The sequence below is a fragment of the Rhipicephalus microplus genome, unplaced genomic scaffold (assembly GCF_043290135.1).
Source record: "Rhipicephalus microplus isolate Deutch F79 unplaced genomic scaffold, USDA_Rmic scaffold_41, whole genome shotgun sequence".
NCBI classification, from domain to species: Eukaryota; Metazoa; Arthropoda; class Arachnida; order Ixodida; family Ixodidae; genus Rhipicephalus; species Rhipicephalus microplus.
The window spans coordinates 851,665-870,355 of NW_027464614.1; the positions used below are offsets into that span (position 1 = coordinate 851,665).

An 18,691-nucleotide genomic window follows, 5' to 3' on the forward strand; every position below is an offset into this window, starting at 1 on the left:
ATTATCGATCAATTGAGTTCGTATTCTGGTAGTTTGGCAGTGAATCCTTAATTTCATTACTGGTGATGTTTTGTTTAGTTAACATCTATACTAGCCTGTATACCGTGAGAAATAAATAGTACATGTAACCGTCAATAAACTGGACTGTTTATTTTCATACTTGTTGTGTAGGCACAAGCTGCTCTCCTGGTGGGCCAAGTCACGTATTGGAGGCGTCCCAAGGGGATTGTGTGGTTTTCGAGATGACAGTGGCATTGTCAGGCACGTCCAAGAGTTTGATGTGAGCAAAATGCCAGGCAAGGCTAAGGTAAGCCAATATCACTTCAGACGTAAATGTCTGCAAGCGTTGCTTGGCGTCTGTGCCTGAGAAAATTCGGCCACGCTTGTTAAGAATTGCTGTCATTAAAAAAGCAGGACGTTTTCTAGCACTTTTGCGGTTCATCGACAGCACTCAAAATAAATATTAAGGGTTGTAAAAGCATTGCCAGTTTATAAACAACTTAAATTTTTTGACCTACAGGCATCATTTTCTACCAAGAATTTCTTCAAACTACATTAGTGCTTCCACTCAACGCCATCATAACCAGTGACGTTGCCTGATTCCTTGAAATGAAGATTTGCTCTTCTATTGGCTGAGTTCTCTTTGGGTTAATCATCGCTGCATGAAGAGCTGGTAGTAAGGCATGCTTTGTGTACCCTAAACCTTCAAAACATGCAGAAACTGAAATTATGTATGCCTCTACGACATGGCAATCTTGAAATTGACGACTTTTTGCTGGCATCTCGAAAAGTCTCTACATGACTGATGTGCTTGCTACACCACTCTTGTTAAGTCATTGAGTGGGTGATTACAACAATTTAAACTGGCACAGCATTGTTTGTTACCTTGCTCTATCACTTTGGGCATTTCCTAAGACAATGAGCGCTTCGTTTCTAAATTTTTTTCTCGAGGGAAGGGGCAGCGACTTTTTGTATTTATTTTAAATAGCCTCCACTCAAATGTGGCTCCACCGCTGTTAGTGGCTAAACACCGCTGTTTGTGGCTAGGCAAATGGAAAAGAAAAACCATAGCTAGTGTTCATATTAAATGGCGAGGAATCGACTTCCAGCACATCTTAGCCAGAAATTGCTAGGTTAACTAACAATAAATATGACTGACAAATATACCCGTGTTGTTACCAGTACTTTTTGTTTGAGCCGTGCATCTTTGTCGGAAGCTCTTGGCCATGAAGAGCTCAGCGTCTTGTAGCAGTCCTGTGTTCTAGCACGCCATAATTAACTTAATACATCTTAGCATTGCATTACCGTGCCTTACAGAAATTGAACTTTGAAGGCTTCATACTTAAGTAGAAATGTTAGCTCTTCTTGTAACGAGACTTGCACGCACTTCTGGAATTTCAAGACACACCCAGAAAACGAGTGTGAAACAGCTGCAGCAGAGCTTGGCGAAGCATCTACGTGCGTAGACCATGCTGCCCCCAAAAAAAAGATGCCACCACGCAGGGGAACGAGCTTGCCAGTTTTGTGCTTATGGATTATCGATGTGCATCTTAACCTTTTTCTGTTATGGTAAAAGAGTGTAACACCCATAGGTTGGCAAGCAAAGCGGACTTTCCTTGGACTCACTCTAAATATATATTTCATACAATAGTGCCCATTTCGATACAAAACTTTACTCAACTGAGCTCACTCAGACTGATTCACAAAAATATCATTCGTCTGAAATCACTGAGACTTGCGGCTCAAACCTTAGTCTAAATAAAAAAAGCACAGCATATCTACAGAATGAATGATGATGAGCGGGGCAAAGGTTCCAAAGGTTTTATCGGTAAACCATGAATCATTCGCTGGTAGCATTCATGGATCTGTCCGTCTTTCTGTCTGTCTTCTGTCTGTTTGTCTGTTCTGCCACCTGTCTGACTGCATATCCATCGTTCTGTATGTCTGTTCATCCGTCCATCTAGTGAACACTCTAAGTACCACAATTTCGCATATTTTCATCATATATTCATGATATACAAGTACTGCCATCTGGCAGACATTCCATGAACTAAAACGAGAGGTGGCTACTACATAGAGGAGATGCATGACCCACGCCTTAAGGAGCTTCGCCCCTTAAAGAAACAGCGCAATTCGAAATGTTTTGTCAGTCGACCCTTGAGTGCGCCTGCCGACCTGTGATAACACTGCCAAATTTTTCTCACCTTGAGCCTAAATGAACTCTGCTTACTACTTTGTCAGTTTTAGGCACACGGACGCCAGTCTGCATTCAGCATCTATGGACGATGCCATTTTCTCATTTAAATCAGTAAACTAAATGGCGCTGACTTATCAGTACCCACATAATTTGTAAGGTTAACTGAACTTGATGGTGAAATGGCAAGCACCAAATATGAAAAATAGAAACAGTTTTGTGGTATATATCTCCTAAAGTGATGTCGTAAATGACATGTCCTAAACACACACACAAACTCCTTCGCTTAACTCTCGATTTCTGTTTTTTTTTGCTCCTTTGTGCTGTCCGTCAGCAGGAAAGCAAAACAAACAGCAATGTGTACACTTCTTGCAATGCAACATGCGTTTTGTTTACCATGGCTTATTCAGGGCCATCGTTTTTTCAACTGTGTTTTCACTTTGCCTCATAAGAGGTCAAAGAATATTCTGCTACTGTTATATACATTACGTTAACCTGAGCTTGTCACAACTGTATCTTTTGAACGACATGTACTGACGGCGGAACAATTTCTAATAATTAGGGTATTTAATGCTAGTAACTAAAACAACTTGCCTACACAATTGCAAAAGTATTAGATTCCTTATTCTTGTTATTAGCTTAATGAAGAAGTATTGGTGCTTTGTTTTCGAGATGTTTTATAGAATTTTGCTGTTTCTTCTTTTTCTGTTGCAGGGACTGTGGTCAGAAGATGTGTGCATGCAGTTCCTGGATGACGCGCTTAACTTCATTAGGCAGCACGTTGAAGGTGACGACGGGAGGTTAGTTCTTTATGCTGTGGTCATGTTCATTTACTTATTTGGTTAAAATTAGCAGGCTGCATTCAGTGCAGCATATTCACACTGACAACCCTTATCAGTCATTGTCAGGCAGCCATTCTATGACTATTTTCTGTACGTCCATCTGTCCGTCCAGTCGGGGACATCAACGTAAACATTATGGACCTTGCGACCCTGCTTCGCTTCATCATCAGTAGTCACTTCGTGCCAATGAATTGATTCCTAAAGGCTTACAACTGTGGTAATTAACATGAATGCTGCGCGTGTGCTGTCTTTTACCCGTCTTCGTCTGGGTAAAAAGTGCACTAATAAGCATTTAAACAATGAATGTAAACCACCTCGCTCGACTTAGTGCCTCACTTGAGGTGATCTTAGGGTTCCACGAGCGGCCAGATCGAAGGTAGCCTTTTCGTGTTAGCCCCATTAGTAATTAATTTATTTGTGTAGGCAAGCAAATTTTCCATGCATTTTGTTTCACTGACTAAGCCATTGTGCACCGCATCTACAGGTTGTGCGTCAGCGGGTAACGAGAGAGCCACGTGGTAGCAGCAGTAAGAACTCGTCATGTTTAATAGGCATTGTGACACTTTCAAGATTCAGGAAACCGTGGTGGCTGAACGCGCGGAGAGCTGATAATTTTATACTCGTGAGCTGTGAGCCATTATTTCTGATGCAGATTTGACGAGCTTTTGCCTTTAAAATATTATACTCAGTGCTTTTTTCTAGCTAAAGTATCTGATACATCTTGAAGCCTTGAAGATACCTTTCAGTGGTATCTCGCTAAGCATTTCTTGCAACTTGTGTGCGCCATCCTTATTGCTACAATGCTTCACCTGATCAGGTGTCATTCAACCTCGTGTAACAGACGGAAGGGCCTCCATCTTAGACTGACCCTGTAAATATGGTTCAGTGTGGTTTGTTACGTTACCGTCACCAACTTTAATTTTTTATCGAAAAAAATAAATAAATAAAAGAGTTCCTGTCACTGCTACGTGGCGATGGCTAGCTCTTTCCACTTGATTGTTACAAATAAAGAATTAAAAAATAAAATACAGTCGAATCTCGATAATTCAAACTCGAAGGGGCCCAAAAGTTGGTTCGAATTAAAGAAGTTCGAATTAATGAAAGCTAAATAAATGGAGGGCTCTCCATGGAGTGGCGCATGTGCTTTGAGCTAACACACGAGGGAGAAGTTTCAGAAGATTTACATTTATTCACAAATCACAGGACATCCGTTAATAATTGAAGTAATCGGTCAGGCGCATCTGCACACAATTGCCTCGCAGCGAGTCAACCAATTTCGCACGCAGCTTGCAAAGCATTCCTATCTACACTTCAGCATTCTTCTGGCAAGAAAAGCTGCGCGCGAAAATGTCGAGCGCCAACACTTTCTAAAGACGACGACAACAACGCCTGCTGCTGCGTAGCAGAGCCTACCCAGCCGCAGCATGGCCAGAACGTGACGAGAAACGAGAAGCGTCTCCATGCGGTGAAAAGCAGACCGCTATTTGAGAGAAAACCAATGCTCCACGGCAGCTTTTTATTTTTTTGCTCTCTTCGCGCCTGTCAGTAAAAAAAAGCACAGTTACGTGGCAGAGAAGGAAAAAGAAAGAAGCCTGACAACCGCGCGTGAGAGCCCCCCCCCCCCTCGATGCATGGAGCCAGGCTCTCGCAAGGGGCAAAGGCTGCAAAAGATAGTGCCTTTTTCCTTTTCTTTAAACACACATTCATTCGCCCAGCGACAGCTTTCTTTTTTTTTTCCTCTCTCTTCGCACACGGCACTGGAAGGAGGAGGGTCTTTACGGGGCATGGACGGAAAAGGGAGAAGCGTGACATGGGTGCGTCATCGATCGGCATTTGAGATAGAGCGAACATTCCACTGCAGCCTTTTCTTTCCTTTTCATTTCCTTCGCAGGCAGTGTTGAGGTGTCGCAGGGGCCACGGTGGGATTGGGTGGGTTGCTGAGAGCATTTTGGGAGTGCGGTATGTTCGAATTAATCGTCGAAAGTGTTTGGGCATTCAAATTATCGAGCGTTTTCACCCATTGGAATACACATAGCTTTAACGGGACCTCATCGTGTGTTCGAATTATCTGGAAGTTCGAATTAAGCATGTTAAAATCAATGACATTCGACTGTAGCACATTACATATATACAATCCTATATCTGTGAGTCCAAAAGTTTTCATTTGGGCAGGAAAAACACATAGCCTCCAAGCTGACTTTCATGTTTTCTGACTTGCAGGACTGTGTATCTTTTCACGTATGAGCCGTCATCCTACCAGATAACTTGCAAGCGTCTGGCGGATCCCGGGAAGCTGTACAGCTTGCCCGACTGGTTCCTGAAAAGCATTGAGGGCAGTTGAAGATCTTCCACGAGCCGCTGTTGCTTTCTATGTAGCGTGCAGAAAGCCAACTGACAAAACAGAGAAGAGCTCTTCTGTGATAATTTATGAGTAGATGTGGCTGCTCTAGAATTTGTGCCTGGAGAATTTCAGATAATTTGGTGTACATATTATATTTGTTCTTAACTGCTCGCTAATTTTCTCTATATTTTCTTTTGTGCAAGCATCCTAAAAACAGGTGACATTATCACATGTTCCTTGGACGATGGAAGGTATAAAAGTAACTACTAAATCAGCTACAAGTTCTTTTCTACATCGTTCAATTAATGTGCAGTAGTATTATTGTTCTTTATATTTTTCCTTCAGGACAAAATAAACTATTTTTGCTGCATGTATCGCGTTTTTTTCGGTAAACCCGACAGTCTAACTCTGATGCCTACACATGACATAAATTAAGAAGGTGCACTAGGCTCTTGGAATGTCAAGCTGACCTACTTCTTAGGTATTGAAGCTAAAAAGGCAGGGCGTGCGAACAAGGACGCAAGAAAGGAGGCACCACAAATGCCATTTGTGGTGTCTTTTCTTTTCTGTCCATGTTTGCACGCCCAGTGTTTTTAACTAAGCTCTTGCTTAAAAGGCACTTTGAGCATGCAACTGTGATCGCAACCAAGCGCTTCTCCTTGCGTGCCTTAAACCCCATAGATAAAAGTGAAGTGCTTGTTTGAGACAAGATTTGTTACATGCCGTAATGAGCGCAATCTGGTGGCATTCTAAGATGTGATTAGTATTGAAACAGGTTTGTAAATATTTAAGAGTCTAATTATAGTTGATTTTATAGATTTCGATGTGGTTGCCTGTATTCTGAGCATTTTTCCATTACCTGATCGATAGTATGAATGTGGCCGAATGTTGAGTAGCCAGTTCGAAATCCAGCTTGTTTCTTTGGTTGATTGAAATCTAACCTTGTTTTAATTCTATTAGCAATTACCTTTGTAAATAGCTTGTGTATGACGGAGAGGAAGCTGACCAGTCTGTAATTCTTCAAGTTCTTGTCATTTCCTTTCTTGTCTACTAAGATTATATTAACATTTTTCTAAGATTCTAGTACCTTCCCTGTCAGAAGAGGGCACCAGTATACCCCAGTGAACCACAAAAATTGTATTGACATCCATGGTATGTTTCTCATGGACATTGTAAACGTCTCTTAGATATCCATAGAAATCCAAATTACGAAGATTAGATAGGTACACGCTATAATAAAATGCTCATCCGAGTAAGGTTGCAGGTACGTTGCACATGGACGCTGAATGGACATTTAATAGATATACATAGACATTGCCATTTATTAAATGAAAGCTTTTCTCATGCACTGTTCACACTTACCGCATGTAGTTGGTGTTTTAGACATGCAGTCCCATGGCAGTCTTGTTCATAGCTGCTCGGCTGTACTTTGTAGTGGGTATTGAACAATATAAAGTACAGCCGAGCAGCAATGATCAAGACTGCCATGGGACTGCAGGTCTAACCCACCAACTACTTGCGGTAAAGCATCAAAGACGTGAAGCTGGCCAAATTGCTGTCAGACATCAAACTTAATAAGGCCAGCCTTACGGCGTTGATGCTTTCTATAAGTGTCAGCTAAGAGCCAGACTGCAGTGGGAGCGCAGGTCTCTGGCACACAGAACTATACACGAAGCAAGCCTGAGCATTTTCATAGAAAAAAAGTTCTCATTCCCAAAATGTTAGCAATATTTGGTAAAGAAAGCCCAAACAGCCTGACAATATCATCAAGCACAAGCTGCCGTCTAACCTGCATGTTTATGCTGGGTCCTTAAAACCTTAGAGATTTATTGCAGCAGACAGCACATTGTTTTCAAACGCATTTATTCAATTGAACATGAAATTAAATCGGTCTTTGAATGTAAGTGACGGTACGAGAATGAAAAATTATTGTACAAAACTATTCAATGAAGTTCGCCTTGAACGCTTCGAAGTGATGTGAATAAAAAATTACTGCTTGAAAATCTTCAACAAAGTTCCCCCTGAAAGTTTCAAAGTAATGAGAATGTACAGACGTTCAATAAAGTTCACTTTGAATGCTTTGAAGTGATGTGAATGAAAAACTGCTTAACAACGAAGTTCCCCTCAAAAGCTTTAAAGTTATGTGAATAAAAATTACTGTACAACAGTCTAAAATAAAGTTCGCCTTGAACGCTTCGAATTGACGTGAATAAAAAATTGCTGACCAAAAATCCTCAACAAAGTTCCCCTTGAAAGTTTCAAAGTTATGAGAATGTACAAAAGTTCAACGAAGTTCACTTTGAACGCTTTAAGTGATGTGAATGAAAAATTCCTCAACGAAGTTTTCCTTGAAAGCCTAAAGTTATGTGAATGAAAAATTACAATACAAAGGTCTTTGTTAAAGTTCGCCTTGAAGGCTTCAAATGATGTGAATAAAAATTGCTGCACGAAAATCTTCAACGAAGTTCCTCTTGAAAAGAAGGTTTCCTTGAAAGCTTCATAATGCACCGTGGCTACTCATCACAACCAGTTGATCCTAACAATACAAGAAAAAAGAGAATCAATATAAGCTACCCAGAAACAGTGAAAAGAAGTACTATAAGACATTCCAAGCAAGAGCACACCAGCAGTACTGATACTCTATATTACCATGAGAAAAAAATGCTTGGCTGAAATTGTGATGCTCCACTCCTGAACTTACCAAGAATCGAGAAAGATGATGCCTACTTAAAAAACACAGCAATTGCATATGACTAATGCATACATTAGCAATAACCATGTTACTCATTTCAGCATAAGTAAGTATAGCTAGTTCTAGAACCTAAAAAGCACTTTGAAATGCCCTCCGGTCTTACGAGTATCAATACATACAAAGACATTTCACTAATTTGCGCTTCATTGTAAATGTCAATTTCGAAACATCCTACTAAAGAAGAAAGTGATGTTCTCATAAAACAGTGCAGCAGATAAAAGCTACACTGGACACAAACTTGAGTTTCCAGTGTATGTGTAATTGTCTGCCACATTGTGTCATAAAGCTATCGGATATCATTCATCTTGGTGAGAATTTCTTAGAGGCAACTTAACGTCCAAGTGTGATGAAAAACAAAAACAATAAAGGGATCAACAATACATCACATGTCACAAGATTCTAGTGGAAATGAAAACTAATTTTCATGACTCTTTTGATGATGCCGCTTGGGATTTAAGTAGGAAGTATGAAGTGCAACATAAAATTTAAAAAAATTGCATGTACAGCTTATGCGGGGATGGCTTGGTAGTATGTGACAAAAAATTGAGATATATATGCAATTTCTTGTCATTTAATGCATTATACTTGTTCTTTAAAACTGTTGTCTTTATGCCACACAGCCATGTGCAGTTTATTTATTCGATAGCATAATGAGATAAAATAATCTAGGAAGAAAAGCTGCCGATATGGCAACTGTAGAGCAGCCCACCTGCTGTGAACAGTGGTGTCCGAGATTGCATGGAGATGCACTCGTGTGCTTTTGTAGGCAAACTTAAGAGGGATTACGTATACTGTAGTCTTTGTGTGAGATTAGAAAAGCTGTATACTAGTTTTACCATAAATAGGTGCCTCTCCTGGATGAGCAGAACTACTGATATAGCCTAATAACTTACACAAATGCTGGCATATGACTGTTATCATGCTCACACACCACTGTTTCTAGCTCGTTTTCCAAGCACAAACTAATCCACACAGCAGATACAAAATTTTTTACAATGCTTTCCATTTACATCACACTGACAGGATACTGAGACCAACGAGCTTCGATTGCAACAGAAAAAAACTGGGCACTGCAGAAATTAGCTGTCAGTTCCTTTAAGCTTAGTGCAAAATGCATAGCAGCTTTATTACCTCTTGCTGCATTCCTGTGCATTGCTGGGCATGATGCAACCATTCTTGAACGGCTGCCTCTATGGTGAATTCACTTGCAGGGTGAATCTTTTGCACAGCACCTTTGAGAAAGTCAAAGCAATAATTGATCGAGAGATAAAAAGTGACACGAACTTAAAAATTCAATCAAGCCAATAGCTTGATTTGGCCAACAACCTGATTTCCTCTCATATGACAATTTTCAAAGGGGGATAGAAGATTCCGTCCAGGGGGAGGGGGCAGCTACATTGAAGTCTGATACATAAAGCTTTACATTTGTAATAAATTTGTAAGTGCAAGTGACTTATTTAGTAATATTTTGTGCACTGTGATTATATTCCCCATGTTGGTTCCAAATAATGTATATATATATATATATATATATATATATATATATATATATATATATATATATGGTGGTTGAGTGGCCGTAGCGTTGCATATAGTCTAGTAGATCCTCCGTGAGCGGTCACAACGTGGTTTATTTCGACGTTTCGGCCTAGAGTCTGGCCTTCATCAGGAATAAAGATACAGTTTTCTGTGCTCAGCTTTATACAATCTCTTGTATAAAGCTGAGCACAGACAAACTGTATCTTTATTCCTGATGAAGGCCAGACTCTAGGCCGAAATGTCGAAATAAACCACGTTGTGACCGCTCACGGAGGATCTACTAGACTATATATATATATATATATATATATATATATATATATATATATATATATATCTTTTCTATTGGTTGGTATACATATGCAACCGTGTCTGGGCTGCCATGAACCCGTGCATGTGATGCTACAGAGTCACACTCTGCTAAAGCTTCAAACAAACTGTCAACCTCACAATGGGCCTCTTTCGGAACATGATTGTGAGAAATAAATTGTGGCATTATAACACCAGTACGACACTACAAAGTAACAAGCAAGAAGACTTTCATGATTAAGAGCTTGGCACGTGCACTACACACGCTTCTTTGGTACTAACACATGAAACACTCAAATTATGATTTCATTTTCATCACAGCCCGCGAGTACGCCAGCTATAGCAGCTACTAACACTACAGATGCAATACCGCGACACACAGATATATTTAGACTATGCCTTCATTGTTCACCACAAAATACTGAAGGCATAGTCGGCAACACTGCCCACATAAAACAACACGTTCACTTTCAGCTACGAAGGCTACACAAGCAATACTACGGCACATATTCAGAAACATACTTTCCTGTTGATCTTTCCTTGCAGCGAAGAAGATGGGGGAAAATCTGCTCAGAGTGTGCAAATAGGAAACAAATGCCGGGTGACGAGAGCCTGCTCGAAACGTGCTGCAAGTAGGCCACAGAACATTTACCAGTTTGAGTAGGCCTAGCAAGCACAACCTACTGTACTCCTGATTGGCCCAGATGGCGGGGTTTCTACGGGAGCGCGTATCTCCGCTCTCGTTCAACCACTTGCCGTTGTGGCGCTACCTATATAACCTGTTTTTTTGCTACTTTGTGGATGGCACTGGAGTAAGAACACCTGCATTCTGTTGATTCTGTGATGAACTAATGGAATATACACATATGTAACTATAGCTTCGCTTAGATGGCTGGTTGAGTGAGCAGGTTAAATATTTATTGCAGACTGGTTGACAAACGAGGAAACCCGTAGAATTGTGTAGGGCAACCTATGTTTCTGAATGATTTTTATTATATGTATTTTTGAATTATTTTGTATAAGAATTATGTAATATGAGGGTTCTGTTGACCAAAATATCACCACAATCGCTGAAGCTGAGTAAAGAGGTGCTGACTAGAGCCACGCTGCTCGTAGGTTACGGCCCTAGCGGCAGAAGGTACGAACTAGACGCGAGCATTCTAACCAATCACGCGTGACGATAGTTATAGTGCGAGAAAAAACTGACGACACAGGGACAAGAAGGACATGAAGGACACGACACGTTTTGTTCTCTCCCTATAACTATTGTCGTGCCATACCAACTCGCCCAAGCTGTCACACTTCCAAGTTACAATCACGCGTACCACGCCGCAAGCAGTAAAAGAAATGATGAAAGTGCCCGTTTGTTTTTTTACTTTTTTGTTTTATTGTATTATTTATTATTACGTAGTGCCCGCCCGCTACAAAGGTACAGTTTAGTACACTGTAACAAAAAAATGGTCTCACTATTATCATCATCATCACACTGGCAAAGATGGTAGCTGGATAAAAGTGCATGTGCGTATGTACAGTGGCTAGAATAGGAAAGTGTGATGAACGCGCCGGCTAGTGCGTAACGTCTTGGGAGGAAACCGCCAGATGGCGGTGGCACACGTTTGCACGCAGGGAGGCGGAGAGGATTTACTGGATGGCAGCTATGGAGCAAAAACCGGCTTTGAGTAACTACCGAAAGGGCAAAAATGAAATAAGGAGGGAGGCATTTTACGATAATTCAAGGGGAAGCGCTTTACTGTTTGAAGCGAGATCGGGTTGCCTTAGAACGCGTAGTTATAAAGCAAGATTCAGTAAAGAAGAAGAACAATGCACATGCTGCGGGAAAGATAAGGAAACGGCGGAGCATGTTCTGATTGAATGTGGAGATATCCACCCAGGTTTACGTTTGGGCACGAGCCTACAGGAAGCCTTGGGTTTTAGGGACAACAATGGAAAGCTGAACACACCCGCGATTGAAATAAGTAAGAGACGGTTAGAGTATTGGTGGCAGAAAATTAGAGAGAAAGGACAAAAATAAATATTGGAAAAATAAAATATGGACAGTGTGCCGTAAATGGCAGAGAACTTAAGCTGAAAATTTACCTTTTTTTCCATTAAGATAGAATTTATCGAAGTAGAGGCATTAGGCCAACATAAAAAAAGAAAAAAGGTTTTTTTTTTGTCGAGCCTGGTGGCATATTTGTCACCACCCCGTTATAAAGGGGACGCTCATAGCATCCATCCATCCACGTCACCCGATGCGGCGATGCGCTGCGCAGAGATTGCAATTAAGCACGCGCGCGGGCATTGTGAAACATTTAAAATATATTTTTTTGCTCGTGCATGGCCTCAAATGGCGACCGAGAAAATATGTTAATTAGCTTCTGGAAAACAGGATGCCTACGCGGGCGCGTGACGGAACTGAAATATCCTCAGGTTGACAGGGTTCCGAAAGTGAGCGCTTGAAGGCACTGAAACATTTTATCGATGTGAAGTGGTAGAAGAGTGGAATGATGAACTCGGTTGTGGGTCATTGCTTGCAACACTTTTCATGGCGAACCATCATTTCCTCAAGCACTAATCTGTAAATAAAGCCCCATCATTCAAAACGTCATACTCGGAGACGAGAATCACGAGCAGTATCTGGATGGAAACCTTTTATTTTCTGCACCCAGGTCATGCAACGCATTTCCGAGTAGTGACTCACTATCTGTTTACAACAATCCATTTTTAATAATTAGCCGCACGTCCTTTTTTATCCCCAAGAAAAAAGGTTTTAGTTCACAAGTACCCCACAGAACATTGGGCTGCAAGCCTAGGCGATGCGCCTGAGCTTCACGTACTTCCTCTTTTCACAGAAAGATGCCGCTCCTTGTGGAGTACCTTTGTGTAAAAACACAAATGGGTGAGCAGAAAAAACTTGTTTACTTGATTGGTGAGGCTCGGACCATGATGTGCGCAGCCCAGTGTGGCATTTTTTTTTTCAAGGAAGAAACAAGCTCTTCCAAGCTGTCAATGTGAAGCTCGTTGTAGCTAAAGGACTTTGAAACAGTGATTTCAAAGGCGTCTACAAATGCGAAGAGCTTCTCCGAAAGGCCTACCCATAGGCGTCCGTACGAGGGGGGCAAAGCGGGCCAGCCACCTGGGAGGGGGCGCTGAATCTGTTCTATATACATCGACTAGGCAGCGGAGCACTCTTTTAGTCATCTAAAAAAGGGGGCGTAAAATCTGCCTCATACACTGATTTGATAGGAAGGAGGCGCCCTGCAAAAAACCTTTGCCCCCCCCCCCCCCCTCCGTCCCTAACGCAAACACGCCCATGGGTTTACCCCTCTCAACGCGGACAATTTCGCCAATCACAGTGTGCTCGACCCATGTAGCACAAAACATTAAAGTAACGTTGTATTTTTGTTGCGAATGTTGAAGAAACGTTTTGTTTTCCAACAACATTGTCTAAACGTTTTACATGAAACATATAACGTTCTTTGTTGTATGTAAAACGTTGTCTATATATTAGAAATACACTGTTAAAATTACGTTGAATGTGGAACATTAGTACAACATTCAAACAAAACATTGAATGTTGAATGTTATATTTCAAACATTAAAAAAATGTTAAAATTGCACAAAGAATTAACATAACAGGTAAACATTCCGGTAATGTTCATGTAATATTTTATCATCATTATTTGCCGAAAATGCTCATTAACCAAGAAATTTAATAACTTATAGCTGCAGGAAAATACTTCATGATGTACAGAGAAAATATTAAATTTCATTTAAAAAATGAAATTGGTTTTTGCTAAGTGACACCAGATAATGATAGTTACAATAACATGTAGTGCAATCAATATGTGGCTATTCTTCAATTGATATTGAAACTATTCTATGCACGCTTATGAACTGGTTTTACTGCTTGAAATGTCATGCACAGCTGTGATTTGGTCTTGTATTTGTAGTAGCTTTCAAGTTTCTCACACATCACTGTGGTATATACTACAGTGATATGTGAGAAACATATGTACATATGTACTTTAAAGTACATATGTACCAAACTACCATCGTCGTCGGCATGAATGAGTTAAGTCTTGGGGGGGGGGGAGGTGGTTGCATTGCGGTGGGGGAGTGCTGGTGTGGCTTGGGCAAATGATGCTTTAAATGTGCATGCTCCTGCTGATTCCCAAGAACACTGGTGACTCACAAAAGGTTGGCAAAACAGTAATGCAATTTTGTTATTGAGGTCCCAATGCTTTACATGCGGGAGTGAGCCAAACAATTATTGTAAATAAAACAAAGATTCTAAGGCTTCGCTAAAGCTATCCAAGTTTGAATGATGGTGATGCTCTTAGAATGACCGCTCCACTCCTGGGTGGTCTAGCAAAGGAAAGACAGTGAGTCACGGTGCAAACAAGAGGTAAGTCGAAAGCCTTGTAGTAATGTGTGTAGGCTGAAGTATGATGAGCAGTTTGGAAGTTATATTGAAATGTATGCATTCGGTACTACAAGTACATTCTAGTGATTGTGCATTGCAAGTATACATTATATACGCCTAGGTTAGTCCTTATCTAAGCAACACTAGCTGGTAAAGTACGAGTAACAGTAGAGTAATTGGAACAGATTAATATAACTTCACGGTTTAGGTCAAGCTCCATAGACTTCATTTGGGCTGTGTTCAAACTGCAGATGATTACTTTATTTTGGGCCAATTTATGTTTTGTAAGCTCAAAAATTTGACTCATGAAGGAGCAAAATGCAAGTTATAATGAGAATAGCCAGAAGCTTTGTAAGTATTGTTAACTATCTTACTTCAGAAGACGTTTAGATTCTCGTAATTCTACAAAAACAAGACACTTAACATAATTAAGAGACTACATCGTAGCATGACCTCACCAGGCTTTGCGATCCTTTAGAATTTTGTCAGCGAAGCTGTTTAGGAAATCGCGAGTTGGTGGCAGAAAACTATTATTGTAACAGGTATGTGCCTCTGTGCAGCCTACCAGAAAACTATCATCATCATAAATGGGTATCTGTGACAGAACTTGAGAAAATCTCAAAACTCGCCCCTGGTTCACTAATAATGATGAAGGCAACAGTTAGCCCAACAAATCACTTTAAAGCAACAGCGAACAGAAGACCCCTGAGCCCCTATGAGAAAATACTAGGAAATGAGAAAGGCAACAGCAGCGGCGAGAAGACCCCGAAGCAATGGAAGGCCTGTGCTAAAGACGTGCCTATCGATCTATAAGAGGTGTGGACGCTCAGTTTCAGGGAGAGTTTTTGTCTCTGGAATTTGAATAACCGTGTCGTGCCTGTGACTGTCTATGGGCTTCTTTGATCTAAGAGTCAACGTAAAAACAACCTAGCATCACCTAGCTAAAGCCTATAAGCAACCATATAAGTCTTCACAATCGTCCAGTTTTGCTGTTTCGAGCCTTGAGCAGTCTAGAACAAGTTTTGCCAATTCTTGAACGTTACTGCATTAGAAGCAATATAAATATTGTGTATAGTTTCCCCATCCACCAGAATCTAAGATAATTGAAGGGGCTTTTATAATTAACATGTCAAAACATTTCTCATCTCAGTAAGAATTACTGTTCCTAACAAGTATGGTAGCGTGAGCATGTAAAGAATGCTCCTCATTCTGGCTTGTTTTCAATCACCGTCTAGCAATCAGCACCCAAAGCTACAGGCGACATGCCAGAGGCCCATGTACAGTCGTCAGTAAGCTTAGCTCGAATGCTCCACCACATGTCCTGAAGCAGTTTGGTTGACACTAGCGCCACGCAGCTTTGACTTTTGTTGCCGAGGTGTTACGCATATATGCCAACATACAATCCAAGCTTACCGAGCTATTATCTCGTAAACAGTGCCCAGTGCTTCGCGGCTCGCCTCAGTCAAGCCAGTACGAGACACGCTGCAGAGCGTTCGAGTTAAGCTTTCCGGCAATTGTACGGTGCATTGTCGTTTAAGAACACCAGATCGACAATTGTACGGTGCAATGTCGTTTAAGAACACCAAATAGTTGAAATTCCTAAAGCTCTCTGCTACAGTGCGCTCATATTCATATTGTGATTTTGGCATGTAAACGCCCCGATAATATTATTAATAAAACTATAAAAAGCCAGACATAAGGACATGACAGTGAAAGTAGTCTGGCTGTTTAAAAAAAACTGCATAAAAGAAAACAGAGCAGTAGGAACATTTAACATGAACAGTCATGTTGTACATTCATTCTCTGTGTGCAGTGTGCTCTTGTGCAACAACATTTCAACAAGAGCCAATACTAGATTTCACACCGTTTCTGTCATGTGCACCTTGAAGTTGTGTTAAATTATTGGAGATATGACAACTCGGTCAGGATTGTAGGCACTGCGTTAATAGGATGAGGCTAGTTTCACATTTCACCTGGAGCACAGCCCGAATGAATTTGGCCGAAAATGAGACGTTCCATGAAAAGCATTACGCTAACGTAACTCCTTAGCCAGAACAGCATTAGGGAAGCTACATGTATGAGACGTAACGCAAGTGTGCCAGTAACACACCTCGTAGGCTGTACAACTGCATGCAGTCGGCCCCTCGGTCAAAATAGCTGAACACTAGTCAGAAAATGTCCTGCCGAAAGTCAATCCGTGCACAGACATGGCATCGCAACCAACAAAATATGGTCAACGGGCACATTCTTGTCTTCGCCGCTTCGGTGAATCATGAATGCAAAGCGTGAAGACAGCGCGCAAAGGCAGTGTGCAGCTGGGCTAGCTACCCTTGCTGGACCGCACCACGAACTGAACCTAATTGGTAAAATGCTGAACACAGTAAGCAAATTCCAGGCAACATGCCGTAAGGTGGAACAGGTTGGCACCGATCAACGCACCAACCACCTTCCACGATCAAATCAAAAGCACAGTCGGCGAGCGCTGAGAGTCTCAAGATCTGTGAAGGCCAAACTGTGCGCCGAATGTCAGCGTCCAGTGCATATACATGTCGCAACACGAACAAACCACGAACGAACCCTACAGTTTTTCAGAAGATGCACACGCTCCATACGTTTCGAGACGATGCCCCACATCAAAATTTGTTACCATTATGATCTTTTTCGACGCTAATTTCGCCAATGGGTCATTGCAGCTATAGCGCAGCTTGCTTTACGGCTCTACTTAGTGTAACAAGGCGTTGACTGTAACCACTTAACCACAGAACCTAGTTTTCTACATTTTAAGCCACTTCACTGGTGCAGCCCCGTTTTTACCTCTGTTTTTGCTCAACTGAGATAGTTGCGCTAGTGAAATTTTACTGATGTTTAAAAAACATACTTTATTTAGTTAACAAAAACTTCCTATATTGAATTACAATTTGTTTTGTTTTGCAAAAATGTTTTTGTTGCAGCACTAGCAGTTTTAATCAGGTGCAGCGCTTAATTTTTCTATGTTTTGGCTCAAGTTGGCAACCATGAAAGCGTCTTTCTGTTTTCTTGGCGAGCGTAGACGATCGTGACAACGAGACCGGTGAGCTTTTCGTTCACGCTTGTGAAGATAGTATATGAAGGTAAGCATAAATGACTTCATTGCACTTTAAAGCTGCTACTCTCGATGAAGTGAAACTACTGCATGCATGTAATACCATTGTCACGGGGAACCGCGCCGTGGCTGACACAAAAGTACAGGAGGGGTCAACAGTTCCCAGGCGACGCTGCCATGGAAATACATGAGATAGTGGCCTAAGAACATTTGACCAACCCTGTACGTCCTACCTTTTTACGTGCACCTCAAACGCTAAGCGACATTTGCGTCTATACATGAACCACTGATGGTGCGCCCCCGCCACTTTCTATAGCGTTAAGAGACGCACGCCAAAACGGACTACTTCGCGTAGTGCTACATCTACAGAAACTGCACCTCCGTAGCTTTCCGTGCAGTGCCAAGAAAAGTTGTTGCTTAGTATAGGAGTTTTTTTCACCGATTTTTTTGTTTTGTGTAATAGTTTACATTAATCTAGTCTTATCAAGAGCCAATTGTATCATTCGCCGTTTATTCAAGTGCGAGCATCAGCAGCCGATCTGTCAAACTTTATTTTCTTTCTTTTTCTGTGGTATTATGCTGTGCCTTTCTTTTGCTCAAAAATCGACATGAGAGTGCAATCATATGGTACATTTTTTTCTTTCCATCAGTTCTTGCAGAAGTTCTCACGCAGGTTGAGCATTTAAAAATGCACTTAGCTGCACAAAGTGCAGTTCTGACAAGAATTGAGCATCGCCTAAATCAAGACACCACAGTTGAAAATACCATGGATTTAAATGAAATGCCCCTCTACCCTGCTACAACTGAGGAAGAATTGAGGACACTTGAAGCTAGTCTGGAAAACAGCGTCATTTTTGCTGCACTAGTAAGTGTTGCTGTTCATTGCAGGTGCTGCAAGCTGGTTCAACAATAACATAATGTGTTGCTTCAAAATTACTGACATTACTCCAGGACCACAAGAGTATTGTGTGAATCTCTTTCAACATCTTTTCATTCAAGGTGAAAGAACTGGGCCAAATTGGAGGTTGTGACATAAGCACGACCACGAAAAGAGTAATGAAGAGGCTTCTTCATGACAGTGTAGTGGTACTGTACAGCTATACTGGAAGAAAAGGCAAACGACGGGCAGCGGAGCTCAACATTGTTCGTCTTGTATTTGGTAAGGGGACGCAAATTTTTTATGTCCTGGTGTACTTATTACTGTTC

At 41.2% G+C, this 18,691-nt stretch overlaps 1 protein-coding gene and 1 long non-coding RNA gene across 3 annotated transcripts in view; one reads left to right on the forward strand and one right to left on the reverse strand.

Annotated features, from left to right (window-relative positions):
• LOC142787010 (decapping and exoribonuclease protein-like) overlaps positions 1-7,462 on the forward strand; it is a 123,611-nt gene extending 116,149 nt beyond the window's left edge. For both annotated transcript variants that reach the window (XM_075884627.1, XM_075884628.1), the window contains exons 4-6: positions 172-307; positions 2,909-2,994; positions 5,257-7,462. In XM_075884627.1, the coding sequence (XP_075740742.1) occupies positions 172-307; positions 2,909-2,994; positions 5,257-5,377 (343 nt within the window). In that variant the 3' untranslated portion in view covers positions 5,378-7,462. The remainder of the gene's footprint in view (positions 1-171; positions 308-2,908; positions 2,995-5,256) is intronic.
• LOC142787012 (uncharacterized) lies at positions 7,224-17,172 on the reverse strand. Its single transcript, XR_012889214.1, has 3 exons — positions 17,051-17,172; positions 9,261-9,361; positions 7,224-7,913 (listed from the first exon to the last, which is right to left on the reverse strand). It is a non-coding gene; the product is annotated as an uncharacterized LOC142787012 (long non-coding RNA).
• Between the last annotated feature and the right edge of the window lie 1,519 nt (positions 17,173-18,691).